Source organism: Tamandua tetradactyla, chromosome 1, assembly GCF_023851605.1.
Source record: "Tamandua tetradactyla isolate mTamTet1 chromosome 1, mTamTet1.pri, whole genome shotgun sequence".
In the NCBI taxonomy this organism is placed as follows: Eukaryota; Metazoa; Chordata; class Mammalia; order Pilosa; family Myrmecophagidae; genus Tamandua; species Tamandua tetradactyla.
Window position 1 is genome coordinate 216,031,490 of NC_135327.1, and position 14,522 is coordinate 216,046,011.

General features: G+C 34.6%; 1 protein-coding gene across 26 annotated transcripts in view; it reads right to left on the minus strand.

Annotated features, from left to right (window-relative positions):
- Positions 1-14,522, minus strand: part of CREM (cAMP responsive element modulator) — an 85,513-nt gene that overhangs the window by 7,863 nt on the left and 63,128 nt on the right. For 13 of the 26 annotated variants that reach the window (XM_077151953.1, XM_077151961.1, XM_077151935.1 and 10 more), the window contains 2 exons: positions 10,045-10,233; positions 1,059-1,094 (listed from right to left, as the gene is read on the minus strand). The exons of 4 other annotated variants lie outside the window; for them this stretch is intronic. In XM_077151953.1, the coding sequence (XP_077008068.1) occupies positions 1,059-1,094; positions 10,045-10,233 (225 nt within the window). Of the gene's footprint in view, positions 1-1,058; positions 1,095-4,811; positions 5,048-5,584; positions 5,992-10,044; positions 10,234-14,522 lie in introns of those variants that run through there. 9 more of the 26 variants (XM_077151942.1, XM_077151972.1, XM_077151980.1 and 6 more) reach the window with 5 other exon arrangements.

Genomic DNA, 14,522 nt, shown 5'->3' on the forward strand with positions numbered 1-14,522 from the left:
AAATGATATACTTCTAATGATTACTGACTAAATATCAATCAATAAATTTCATTTCCTCAAATATGATCTTATTAGTAAAACATATAAAAAGATATGGGCAAAGAGAATCTCTTGTTTTGAGAAAATCCAAATGTTAGTTTTATTTTTTTAACAAGTTATGAAAAAATATTTTATCTTAGTTAGCTTTAGTTTCTATTATGAATTAAGTGGAAATTGAGAGCAAATTAGAAATGTTTGGATCACAGTTCAAAGAACTTTCCTACATTTTTTGATGACATATTCATATACCTACAAAGGCCAATTCATGCTCCATTTAATTATTGTAAATGTCCAGATTATTTATATTCTAGAATTTCACTGTATAAATCATTTCTAAAAATAAATGGATCATAAGTGGAGGCTTAAAAATCATGGTTGAAGAAAAATAATTAAAAAACGTATTTATACATTAACTTTATTCTCAGGGAAGCAAAACCTTTAAGACAAGTCAGGGCTAATTTTTTTTTTTACCTTGGTATCCCTTACATCTGGCACAGTACTTGGCGTATAATAGGTGCTTGTTGAGTTTTTGTGTGCACTACCAAGTAAAATTGGAACTTCCTAGGATTTTGCACATTTGGAGTTTGTCATTTGGAATTTTTACATGAAATCTGGAATGTTTATATGAACAAAATAAGCAGTCTTTCTTGTAGACTTACTATAGCTAAGTCTTTAAGTCTTTAAAACTAAGACATGGGAAGCCCTACAAGATGCTATATGTTTATTCAAACTTTCTTAGCAAAACGTATTATTTCCTAAATTTTCCTTTAGATGCTACTCATCTAATTCGGCATTTTAGAAGCAGAGGAGTTCTAATTATAATGTATTTCCAACACCTGATATTTTTTAAGAAAATTGTTTTTTCAGCTTAGTATCAAATATTTCACGGGAAAAGAAAATTCCTACAACTCTCAATTTTGGTCATTAACTTCATACCTCTCTTTGCAAGCTTTAAACACGGTACAGCAGAAAAAGCATGGGATTTGGAGTCTGGGTTCTAGTCCAGCTCTGCCACTTACCAGCCATGTGACTTGGGGCAAGTTCAGTTTCCTCATCTGTAAAACGGGGATACATTATCTCATTTAATACTCACAATAAACCCTGTAATGTATGTCAAAGTGTCTAGCACAGTGCCTGGCACATGGTAGGTATTCAGCAAATGTTAGTTCCCTTCCTCTTCCCTTCCTTAAGCTCTGAAAGACAATGTTCCAATTATGCTTATACTGTATATTAGTTCCAAGGCACATAACATCCATAAATATGTTTTCCCCTGAGGTTTCTTACTACCAAACGGGGGAACAGAAACACTGAGATGTATGGCTCTTATTCTTTATTTTGTTTAAAAACATGTCAACTATAAAAAACCTAAAATTTTTATAATAAATTTTGTTATATCCCTTTAGAGAATTATCAAAAGATATCATAAAGTGTCCTTTTCAGTGTATATAATCATTTAAAATAGACCTCAAAGGTAGAGAACCACAAATGACCAAATGATGTATTCTCATCAGACTGATAATAAGAAAAATGAAAAATCCCACATGTCAAAGAGTAGGAAACAGAGAGAAGGAAGAAACCCAGTCAAATGTCTATCTTGGTAACTTCCAAAGGGAAGCAATTCACCAACCCTCCAAATGATGGTGATTTTATTTGCCTGTTTTCATTATTTATTTATTTATGAAGAGCTTGGTGGTACTGAGCACATCAACTTCATATGACATTCCACTATGATAAACAATGATCACTTAACCATTGAACATTTTTAAATCTGTTACAACTACTACAGCACATGGACTGCATAGAATTAAATCACTAAATATTTTTACTTTAAGTCACACATATGAGACCTTCCTGACTTATTTAATAAGTGAAAATCTTGGAGCCAAAAAGTCTGTGTAAAAGATGGGAATTTCAAATACTTAAATTTAAAAGTTCTAGACAATGCATAATATATGCTCCTATTATCCTACAAGAATAATAAATTCATTTTGACTAGTTAAAGTTATGCTATCTTTATGTATTTTATAAACAGAATATAGGATGCTACTGTAACTCATGCTTCATTAGCATTAATTGATTAATGTCATACAAGTTTTAAGGAGCAATGGAATATGGTGTGACCAGAACTGGACAAGGAGTTGGAAGATCCAAACTGGTTCACTACTTGCAAGCTCTGTAAGCTAGGAAGAGTCACTTACCCATTTTGATCTGCATTTAGTTATATGTAAAATGAGTATATTAATATCTTCCCTGTGTGCATCAGTGAGAATGCACGTTACTTCTCTTTTTTTTGTATTTCAATATCGTTTCCTCAGCAAGGCCTACACTGACCCTTTAACATATACTACCTGCTTCCTGCTGGTCTCTTGCTCATCTCCTTCCTGTTAGTCTCCCTGATGTACTTACCACAATTTGTACTTATACGTTTATTTGTAACATTAAGTGGTTCTTAATCTTAAAATTTATATAAATGCAAATTATTATCACTATTTTGTTATGCAATATATTCATTTAGACAAATAAAACAGGGCAAAGTGAAACATTTATCCCCAATTATATTTCATCAAAACTATTTCACAGTGGTGGGAAAATAACATAATGGCAATTTCAGTAAACCTTCCATACAAATTTGAGTTTTAATGAACCTTATGGTAGATAAGGGATTTGTTATTTTCACTTCCAACGTGATTATAACATGCTTTTTGCTAGTAACTTCAAGAAGCTGCTTTGCCAAAAGCTGATCTGAACCATTCCGTTAATGTGAAAATTTCCAAATAAAAATAATTTCCAGCAACATTATTTTACAATAGTGAAATGTATCTCTGTTATCGTGCATCACGTATTTGGATGCGCTGGGATGTTTGTTTTTAACATGCAGAAATCCAGGCTGAATAAAATTTAAGACTCAGAATCTGAAAGATAGGAAGTTATGCTCCTAACATGATCAAACTACGAATAATGCAAAAAATGATTTTTAGTAAAAATCTAAACAGAATCAATAGTATCCTAAAAGCTACAGATATTAATTTTTTTCATATTTGATTCTATGATCTATAAAAATATGCTGTGAAAACCTTTTCCAGGTCAGTCTTTATTGCTAGAAGCCTAATTTTGGCTTAGATCCGAGTTTTTCAAACTGTGAGTTATAGACCATTAGTGGGTTATAAAATCAATTTCATGGTCAAGGAGAGCACTAAATTAAAAAAAAATACAGAACATAAAAACACAAAGAGTGTAGCCTAATGTAAACTATGGACTTTAGTGAATATAATTATAATAATATTGGTTCATCAGTGGTAAGAAATGTACTATACTAATGCAAAATGTTATTAAGGAAGGCTGGATAGGAGGAATACAGGAACTCTGCAATTACTGCATGATTTTTCTGTAAAACCGTGCTCTAAAAAATAAATAGAAATTATAGTATACAAAAAAAATAGGGTAAAAAAACAGAATGGGTGAACTGTATATATTAAGATAAGTACTATTTTTTAAACTTGTTTTATATAAATGCAGGACACACACACAGACCTAGTTCATCATGATGTAAAATGTGGGTCATGGTCAAAACATTTGCACGCCACTCATCTAGACCCAGCCACGTAGTTAACCCAGGTGGAAGGAAAATCCCTTTATTTGAGAATTCGAAGGCCTGGGTCCTAAAGTGGCTTCACTACACTTCAGAAAAAAATCCCTTAATTTTTGTGCTCTTTGGATCCTCAAAAAAAAAGGAAATAAAATTTGTTTGATTCTTTGAGAACTGACCATGTTTTTAAAAAATAATTACTTCCAAAGGCACAATAAAGTCTCATGAAAAAGTGCTCCATTACAGTTTGACCTGTTCAAGTTTCAGCAATGTGAAAATTTAAAATTGTAATACACATATCATATGTCTTATTTGTAAAATTATGGAAAAAAGATCTCTTCAAGTACGTTAGGTTCATTCCATAAGCATAAAAAATATTAACAAGTTCATATGATTACAAGTAATGATTAAGAATAATTTTAGAAAACAAATATATGCATAAAAATGTCTTTTGGGTTTGAGAATCATATGACATGCAGTATTTCAGATTACTGTAAATCCATCTCTATCCAATAATAAACTTGTAATGTAAGAATTACTGCAATCTCTGGCATCTCTATAACTCCACAAAAACTCTTCTTTGAGAAAAACAACAGCTCCTCAAAACCATGTAGGAAAAAGCAACATCATACAAGTTTTCCTTGCTTAGAAAGTGTTATATTTAAATACTCCAGTCAACCGAACGCTACTCTCCAGGAGAAGAGCTGAGATCCACCAACGAAGAAGAGCTTAATTGTGTGTAAACTGTTCTCCATCACCTGAACTCAAATGCAATTTCAGTCCTGGGTTACAAATAAGACGCCACTGAATACACAACGTGGCCACCCCGTAAAAGACATTGCCAATGACGCCCTTCAGAATTATAATCTGTAAAATGACTAAGAGAACCCATGTAAAGCGTTACTGCTTCCAAATTGACACCCCAGCGCTGGGGGAGCCACAGAAAGCTAAGCGCTTCCCCGAGTGAGCACTAGAGGGCACTCGGAATCACGAGATCTTCACTGGTAAAGAGCCAAGAAACCCTCCAGCTCTCTCTAGTCGATTTCTCACGCAGGCACGTGCAAGGAAGGACTCTCTCTCCCCAGGAGGCTCAAGCCTTTCCACTCCAGCTTGCCAGCTCCCGAGTTCCTGCTCCCGCAAGCGTTACAGGTTCAGTCCAGCGTCCCCCCTTCAAGCAGATACTCACCTCGAGAAATGTTAACAAAGCAACACTACCAGAAAAAGCTACTCAGTGTAAGAGCGATCTTGTAGATAGAGCAGTGGGGTGCGATTAAGCCACTCTCAATCTGTCAGCAGCACTTGACAAAGCAGAAAGGAACTGACTAAATCGCTGCATGACTCGCAGCTGACGTCAATGTGCAGCTCGCTCGCTTGGAGTTTAACTTTTCCACTTCCCTGCTGAAACACGATTCCAGGAAATGTAATGACGTCAGCCCTTTGAACTCAATTAACTGAGGAACAGACCATTTTAAATACAGGAGGCAAAAAACAAGCAGGCACACAAACATCCATAAGACGCTGGGTTTTCCTATTCTGTTTGGAATACGTTGTTACATAGTAAGGAAATTAGAAGCTTCAGTTTCTTACAACGTGAACAGTGCGTAGCTTTAACTTGTAGCAGTACTAAATTTGCAACAGGTTGCAGATGAAGTAACAGCTTATTTTAGTACAGCAGATGGCAAGAGAGAGTGAGGAAGAGAGAAATTAAGCAGATGGCAAGAGCGAGTGAGAGGGAAAGAGAAATTACCGCCTTGGTCAAGAAAGCAATATAGCACTGAGCAAACCAAGGTGGTTTAGCAGAGTGAGCTGAACATGTATCGATTAAAAGAAACTTCTTACTCTTAAGCTACCAGAAAATGAACACTTTTTAGAGCACACAGACTTTCCTAAATAATTTATCTTTTCTAGAACTTAAAAAAGCTGCAGAATTAATTTAAGACCCCTCTTTAAAACTCTTACCGGTTTCATCTCCAGTTACAGCCATGACGGGCTCCTGCATATACAATTGTCGTTTCCCTTATCACAATTCAACATAAAATGTTCCAAACCAGCAAGCATGTCCAGGATAAGTAGGAGTACTGACATCATAATGACATCACTAGCCTATCACGGTCATCAAGTTGCTTGGTCACAAAAGAGCACACTGCAAGCAAAGCCCTGTAAAAACTCTTCCCATAATAAACCATCTTCAGTCTCTCATTTCTCATTTTTACATAAACATCCGTTGAGATTGGGCTCTGGCAAGAAATGTCTCATGAGTGACTTGGTTGCTTCTAAGGGGCTACTTGTTTATTGCTCTGTTCAAGGTTTGTAGGTAAACATGGGGGGAAAATAAGCCCTATATATTTTTCATAACTCATAAAAGGAGAATAAAATACTTTGAGATTTAAATTTGGGGGATTAAAAAAACGACAGCACTGTCGATGAACAAAGGAAAACTGGCATTTCATAGCCACACTTCTACATTTGCTAAAGGAAAAATACCCAGTTACCTTTGTTCACTTAGCACACTTTTATTTGCCAAATCATTAGCTGTAACACCATAAAATCCAGCTTTTCCTATGCTGGCAGAGAATTTACTAATTTCATTAGAAGGCAGTAGATCTGAAATAATAATAATACTTCAGTAATATACAGCATTTTTCCATAAATACTGAAGTGAACTTTATGAAGTTGCTGCTATTTAAACTTTTGGGGCCACAAAACAGCACTTATAAAATGTTTAACCTAATATATTATTTTACCAGATTAAATACCTTGAAAAGATTTTTGTGATTTTTAAAATTCATATAAATTATCACTTATTAATAGTAAATTTTATTTTAAATTACAGAAAGCCCAAATTGATTTCTATATGAAAATTTCTTTAAATTGGCACTTAGGTCTTCAATAAATATTTGTGTAAAAAAGGCTAGGAAGAAAGGAATGGTGGAAGGGAGGTTGGTTGCTTTAGTAAAGTTTTAATCTACTCCTGGACTCTTAACCAACCCAAGGGTAAAAATGAAATTTCACAGAGGAAGAGTATTGCATTTTCATTCAGTACATGTTTACTGAACATTTATCATATGCCAAGAACTGTGCTAGGTACCAGGGAAAGCAAAATACACTGATACTTGTCCAAGCAGAACTTACCATCTAGTGCAGGGCACAGTGAGTCACAAAATAATGTGGTATGTGTCCTAAGAAGGTGCAATGGGAACTCACAAGGAAGAAAGCAAGAGGAATAAAGACTGGTTATCTAAACCAGATCTGGAGGATTGGGGAATGTTTCCTATCAAAGCAAACAGCAGCAAGCAAAGGTTGTATGAAGGAAAGAGGACATGGCACATCAGAGGAAATGAAAGAAATCCAGCATATAGCTGCATTACAGAAGAGAGAGAAGTGGCACCAGAGGAGGCTAATAAAGGAAGCAAGGCCTAGCTTCAGCAGAGATTTGGGCTGCATTGAGGATTTTGAACTCTGTCTGATGGGTAATAGGCATCCATTGAAAGGTTTTGTGCAGGATGCTGATGTGATGAGAGGTGCATTTTAGGAAAATCACTGTGAACTGTGAACTGAGAGTGTAAAGGAGAAAGGGAAATGCAGACTTTTATTTTTTAAGAAATAGTAGTACCTTCCAGAATTATTGGGAATGATGAAGAAAGAGACGCTTGCTGAACTTCCAGGTATAGTCCCCCAAAAAACAGGTCCATGAAGGGAGCTGCTGTCTCTGGCATGATTAGTTGATGAGGAAGGTACTCCGCAGCTGCCAGCGTCAGGGCAGGCACCTGGCAGAGACCAGAGTATGTGGCAGTAGTCTAGATCAGGGTGGACGGGGGCCTGAAGTACATTAATGACCGCCGGGATGCAAAGGAGTGAAGGCATTTTGACTTAGTTAAGAGGAGGAAGCAACAAAGTAGGTTTAGCTGGAGAGACACAGGAAGAGCAAAGGATGACACTCAGGTTTCTGGATGAAGCAGCAGGGTGTGTGAATTGTGGCGCTTTACTGAAATAGAATTAAAAGAAATTGGAAGTAGAAAAAGATGGAAGTCGAATTTGGGGTTTAAGTAGTCAAGAGATGTGTAGGGGACATCCAGGTAGCGGGTGGGGCCCAGGGGCACAGTCACAGTTAACTGACGCCATGGCAAGAGAGAAGGTCATCCAGGGAGGGTGCCTCAAGCCAGACCCGAAGAGGGCCTGGGATCCACTGCTGAGGAGCACTGCTAATGTTTAGGAGATGGGTAGAGGAAGAGTAGCTTCAAGAAGCAGACTGAAAGGGAGGCTTACGAGAGAAGAAAAACGGGAGAATGCAGTATCAGGGAAATGAAGGAAGCAGCAGTCACCAATGTTAAGTATTGCTGAGGGATCAGTCAAGATAAGGACTGAGAGTTCCTGACCACCGATATTTTAAAAAGGAGAGGAAAGGGAGAGGAAGGAAGAAAGCAAGAGGAATACAAATTGAAAAAGAAGGAACAAAACATTTGTATATGATATAAACATTCGCAGTATCATGGACAGCATTGCAAAGAATCTGTAGATCATTAGGAGTAATTAGAGTTTTGCAAGACTGATAAAGATCAACTTTAAAAAATCAGTAACATTTCTCTATATCAGCAATAACTAGAAAATGTAATAGAAAAATAAGGCACTATTCATAATAGCAGTAAAAAAGCATGTAGGAACTAAATGAACAAAAAATATGCAAGACCCTAATGGGGAAAATTTTTATACTGTTAAAAGAAGTAAAATAAGATCTGACTAATAGAAGAGATATTCTATGTTTTTGGATAAGTCAATTTAACATTATAAAGACTTCAGTTCTCCCTACATTAATCTAAAAATTAAATGTAATCTCATCTTTAGGAAATAATCTTTTAGAAACTCAAATTTATTCCAAAATGCATATGAAATATTAATGGTTCACAAATAGCTAAATCAGTACTAAAAACAGAAAAAAGAAAACAAAGACACAGAAGGCAAATGTGTTCTATGAGATAACAAATCGGTATGGTACTGGCATATAGAAAAAGACAAATGGTACAGAGTATAGGGTTCTGAGGAAGATCCAAGTATTTATGTATAATTAAGGTTGCCCCATAAACTAAGGGAAAAGGACAAAACATTAGTAGGGGGGATTGGCTTTACAAATGGAAAAAAGTGAAAATGGATTTCCATCTCATACTAGATTCAAGAGTAGACCCCAGATAAATTAAGGACTTCAATGTGACCGGGAAAACCACAAAGGTAATAGAAGATAGTGTAAAAGAATAGCATGTGACTTGTGGGAGGAAAAGACCTCTTAAATAAAACCTCAAAGCACAAACCGTGCGTGTATATTATCCACATGAAACATAAGTCATTTTAAAAACCTTTGTTGTAAAAGTATCAAGTTTGCTGTAGATTTTCCATGTAAAAGATAAAATGAGAACTGATTATTCTTTAAGTTTATTCATTTAAACATACAGGGTTCATCAGTAGGAGGGAAATTTAACAGGTGGTTTTAGTTTTATATTTAAAAGAAAGGATTGAACTATCAGGTAAGTACTATGAATTTTTTACCTCATACATGCCACTACACTTCAGTTCCTAATATGCTTTTATTATATTCCACATTAACCCCTAAATATATGAGTAATACTAATTATAGAGATGCATCAATTATAACAATTTTTCTTCCACACTTGCAAGACTTTCAAATTAAAAGAAGTGATATCACTCTCCTTAAAATTAGAGCTATAGCATAAATTTGCAAGTGGATCAAGAATAATAAAAGTAAATTAAAATACAGATTTTTGAAAGCTGTATTAAACATACCTCTTACAGTTATCAGAAGCACCGACTGAAATTAAAATAAGGCATAGCAAATTTAATTGAAATTTCAGGGAGCCCACAAAGTTTAGGTTACATCCCAACTCTCTTATTTCTGTACTCTCAGCCTATACAAAAGCTAGAACAGGTACCTCAGAATTCACAAATACTAAGAAAGTCTAAAGAAAAATTGGCGTTTATTTTGAAATGAGTTGTCTGGAAATTAGACTTGAGTCTATGCACTGGGGCAAACCCCAAATTCAATGCATCACAGACCTAATACTTCAGTCTTCATAGATGAGGTCATGTTACATATATTAGGTATAGGATTTGTAATCCCCAAACAAAGGATATTTATATAATTAGAAAGTGCATTTATGTTTCCACCTCTCTTCTTTTAGTACAACCCAGAATTCAACCTTTCTTTTGAGCCAGTAAAACCTCCTAAAAAGTGAAAACCACAGAATTTATTTAACTTGTTTAATGTAACTATAATAGTTCTTCAAGCCTCTTTAAGTGTCCAACCCCCAAATCTACTTCCAGTTGATTTCAGAAAACTATAAAAGTACCACTAAATGGTGTGATATAGTAATCCATAGGTATTCTAAATATATTAGATTAAGAAAATATACCTTGAACAACAACCTGGCTGCCTGGGACAAAGAACTGCTGTGTGCCATCAGCTGACTGTGCTGCATACTGTACAATTGTAGCACCTGGTGGAGGAGCTCCTGAATTTGTCATTGTTAATGCCTGCAGTCCCTGAACACCATCAGTTCCTGGGTTAGAAATCTGGATTGTTCCACCTTGGGCTATAGCAACTTAACAGAAAAAGAAAAGAAATATTAGAGGATTTCGAGACTCACTTTTAATAATCTCATTTTGGAAGAATATGCTCAGGGTCTATTTGTTACTTATTGCTTCCCACTCTCAAATTACCCTTGTTTCTCTATGGTGAATTGGTAAGGAACATCAGCTCCTTCATGCAACAATACTCTGAAAAAGCTCATACACACTTGAAAATATTTTATATTGACAAGTATGTGAAATCCATAGAACCCACAGGGTTTTCCTCCTCCCTGGCATCCATCCAACCGGATTATTTAAGAGGAAGAGTGGAGATACAACTAAGAAGGGTCCAGCGTCTTGATTGTCTCCATTCGGGTGTGTTTATTTATAAATAACCTTCTTCCAACATTCAAGAAAAGGTCAATAAAATTTCCATTTGAGCATCACAACGACAATTACTTTGCACCTTCATTCAGCTAACCACTTTTCTAGTTTATCATGGAAAGATAGTAGATATTAAAGGAATATATATTATATAATTTAGTTTTAAAGCTCAAGTCTACAAAACTGCCACCTTTATCATTTTGACTATGTCAGGAGAATCCTGAAATATAAAATGTTAAGATGGAACAGATCTTAGAAGGTATTGACAGAAATTTGTGCTACAATATTGTCTTTACAAAATGTCTTGAATAACTACAGCTAAATGGGGATAAATATATAAGATAGACTTCCTCTAAATACTGAGATGTGTCACTCATGTTTTAAAGTAACACTTTAAAGCTTCAAAACAATAATTGGTAAATGTTTTAAAATTTCACTCTACCAGACAAATAAGTACTGTTTAAAATATTTGAGGGGTCGGAATACTTTAAGGTAAAGATTAGGTGTCTATACTTTAGACACAAAGGACTAAGTGGAACCCAGAGCTATCTGTTTTTTAAAAATCACAGTAAGCTAGCTAACTATACTAACAATGAAGACAAAAATAACCAATTATCTCAATATCACAGCACCTATAAGTCAATATAAACTCCTTACAGGAATGTTATGGTAGTGTCTAAAATATATTTTGAATATTTCCAAGTCATCCCCCAATGTCTTTTTTTTAATGGCATCTAAACAAAAAGCTACTTAGGTGATTATCTGATGGAGTATAAACCTACCAGGACCATGGAAAAAGTAACAACAACAACCAGAAATCTTCAATTCTCTGACCTAAGGTCCTAGCGCCTAACACAGAAAGATGCATAAACATTTTTAAAAAGATTTCAGCACATGTATTCTCTGTATTTTAATTCACCGATACATCACTATGAGAATATAATAACAGAAATGGAAAGAATCAGTTACAGTATGTCAGTAATACAAGATTGAGAAATCATACTATAATATTACTTTATTTACTGGCACATCTAGAGCATTATAGTCTGTATAAATTTAAAAACAGGATTTCATCACAATTTAAAGATTTGTGTTTGGGAGAGCTCTAACTATGCTAACTTCTTAAAAGAGAGGTAATAAAATGGCAAGAGAGATTTCATTCTTGGATCTTCATGGCTGAATGTAAATGAATTTCATATTTTGCCATATATCTGAATGTGTATTATTTTCAGTTGATAATTAGTTTGATGACACAGGAATTGCATTTTCATGCTTTAGACAGAACAATCATAGACACTGAAACCACCATGTATTAGAAGGTGTTAGTATTATTTAAATACAAGGCCTAGTACAGAGGAGGCAAGCAAAAAAAGAAAAAAAAAGATGAATTAGGCTCAAGAAAGACTATACCAAAACTGACATAAGTCCTCTGTGAGTCTCATATAGTTAAACAAAACATGGCCTCAAGTTCCAACCATAGAACTTAGTTTTTCAATGTCAGCGCATATTATCAAGCTTTAGGACCAGTAAATATGAAGTGAGAGTAGTTGCTTCCAAGACTAAAAATGACAAAATCAGTAGATAGCAAAGCCTTTCAATATTCCTTCCCCATAGTTCCAACCAAAACTCTGCGTTCAGATTTTGAAAAGCTAATAGAATGTTCCATTCCTCATTTTATCTCTCCTTAAGTCATTATATAATTAGACGTGGGAAAACAAAATTATACACACACATTGGGTCAAGGGGGAGTAACGTTCCTACTGACTGAAGGTCCTCTTGAATCTGGTATTAGCAAATGACAGAGGTCCTTCACATTCTATCTCTTGTCATACTTACTATCTCTTGTTTGACAGTAAGATTTCCCAATGCTTCATGTTATTGGAAAAAAGCTGTGTGTGTGTGTGTGTGTGTGTGTGTGTGTGTAGGTGTGTTCAGAAGATCAGATGAGTAAACTTTTAGGTTGCAAAATATTTAAGGATGGCATAATACATGTTTTTAGTAAACATACATCAAGATAAATTGAGCAGAGGAAAAAATAAGATGAAATTAACCAAATGACTTTAACCACACTTCTTTTGTTTCAGCAAATTATTTTTTTTCCAAGTTTATTAAGGAGATTTTCTAGCAAATATAAAAGTTCAGAGATTTTGTGTCATCTACTTCCCCTGTCCACTCGCCCTTCTAAAACCTTTTTGTTTTTCCTGGAGTATTTCAAAACTAAGCCCAGACATCATGTGTGGCTTCAGTTTTATGCCCTTATCAAAGCCATGAGTGACCAATGAAATAAAATCTTTCCCTCTTATTTTACTTTGGGGAATCTAGGCTTCATTAATGCTTTCCTGGACTAACACATAAAACTGAGGCATAAAGGCTTATACCCATGGTCAGACACATTTTGTTAATAACAATGAGAGTTCACACTGGTCGATGAGTATTTGCATACTTACTTTTTAAAGTAGGCTTTAATAATATTACAGTTTCATAATATGAAGTGAATTAAAATGGAATAGCTAGATTATATAAATATGTAATATATTAATTATAAATAATATATAATTTATAACCAATTAAATTCTACTTCATTATTCATTTTTAATTGATTCAAGCTCACTAGTATGTCATCTGTGGACAGTAATGGTGAGTAGAAGCTAGATCTTACTGTCCTAGCTGTTCTGGGAACTACCTAAATAAAATTTTTTTCCCCTAATGTCTCAGGTGGGCTATACCCCATAATCAAATAGGTCACTCTACTATTGGGTGAATGTTGGATGCACTAACCTTAAATAAAGAGCTAGTCTAGATAGAGCACAATTCAATAATTTGCTAAGTATATTTCTAGTATGTTCATTTTAGCTAGCTACACAAAGATCTTTATAAACATCCTTATAGGGTCATAGTATTTAGTTTCAAATCAATATTAACCCAAAGATGGTTTGTCCCCCCAAATTACCATATATCATGGTAATCAAGATGGTATCTTATTAACTAATCTAGGCAATAAGTTCTAAAAAAAATTCCTGGAACACCAAACTGTGCTTAAAAATCTACCAATTCCCCTACTCACTGAGCCAATGGCAATAAATAGTGGAGGTAGTAGTTTTTTTTCTCCATTAAAGTAAGGGAAGTAGTACTAGTAGATGAAAATTCAAGAATTTTGGTATAAACAAATTTAAACTAAAAAAAGTAATATTGGGTAGGCCATGGTGGCTCAGCACGCAAGAATGCTCGCCTGCCATGCCAGAGGACCCAGGTTTGATTCCTGGTGCCTGCCCATGTAAAAAAAAAAAAAGAAAAAAGAAGTAATATTTTATAGACCTGTACAATAAAGAAGGAAAAATTAAAAGATGAGTAAGAAAATGACAGAAGAATAAAAATACTTGACCAAAATGAAGAAAGAGTACAATTTATTTAAATGAAGATTTCCTCTGGGCTCTCTTTTCACTTAATGCTAACATCTTTTTAATCCTAAACCTGTATATGAGTTAATTTAAGTACAAAAACATGCAAGTGTTTAATTAAATCTAATTTAAAACCCCCTTATTCCAAACAACAGAAGACTCATAAATGAAACCTCAGTGAATTAACATTAAAAAGAACAGAATTTCCTTCCAATAAATTCTGAGCTTTAAATTTAAAAAGTGAGCATATTTTAGTTGCTGAAAGATTTCAAACAGGTTATTCTTATGTATTATATAGAAGTTATTCTTATGTATTCGATAGATTCCCCTTTTTAATTTATGGTACATTGGAGTGGCTGGAGGAAAGTACCTGAAACTGTTGAGCTGTGTTCAGTAGCCTTGAAGAAGATTGTATAATGATACAACTTTTACAATGTGACTGTGTGATTGTGAAAACCTTGTGTCTGATGCAGGGTATGGACAAATGAGTAAAAAAAAATATGGAAAAATAAATAAATAAATAATGGGGGGGTTAAGGG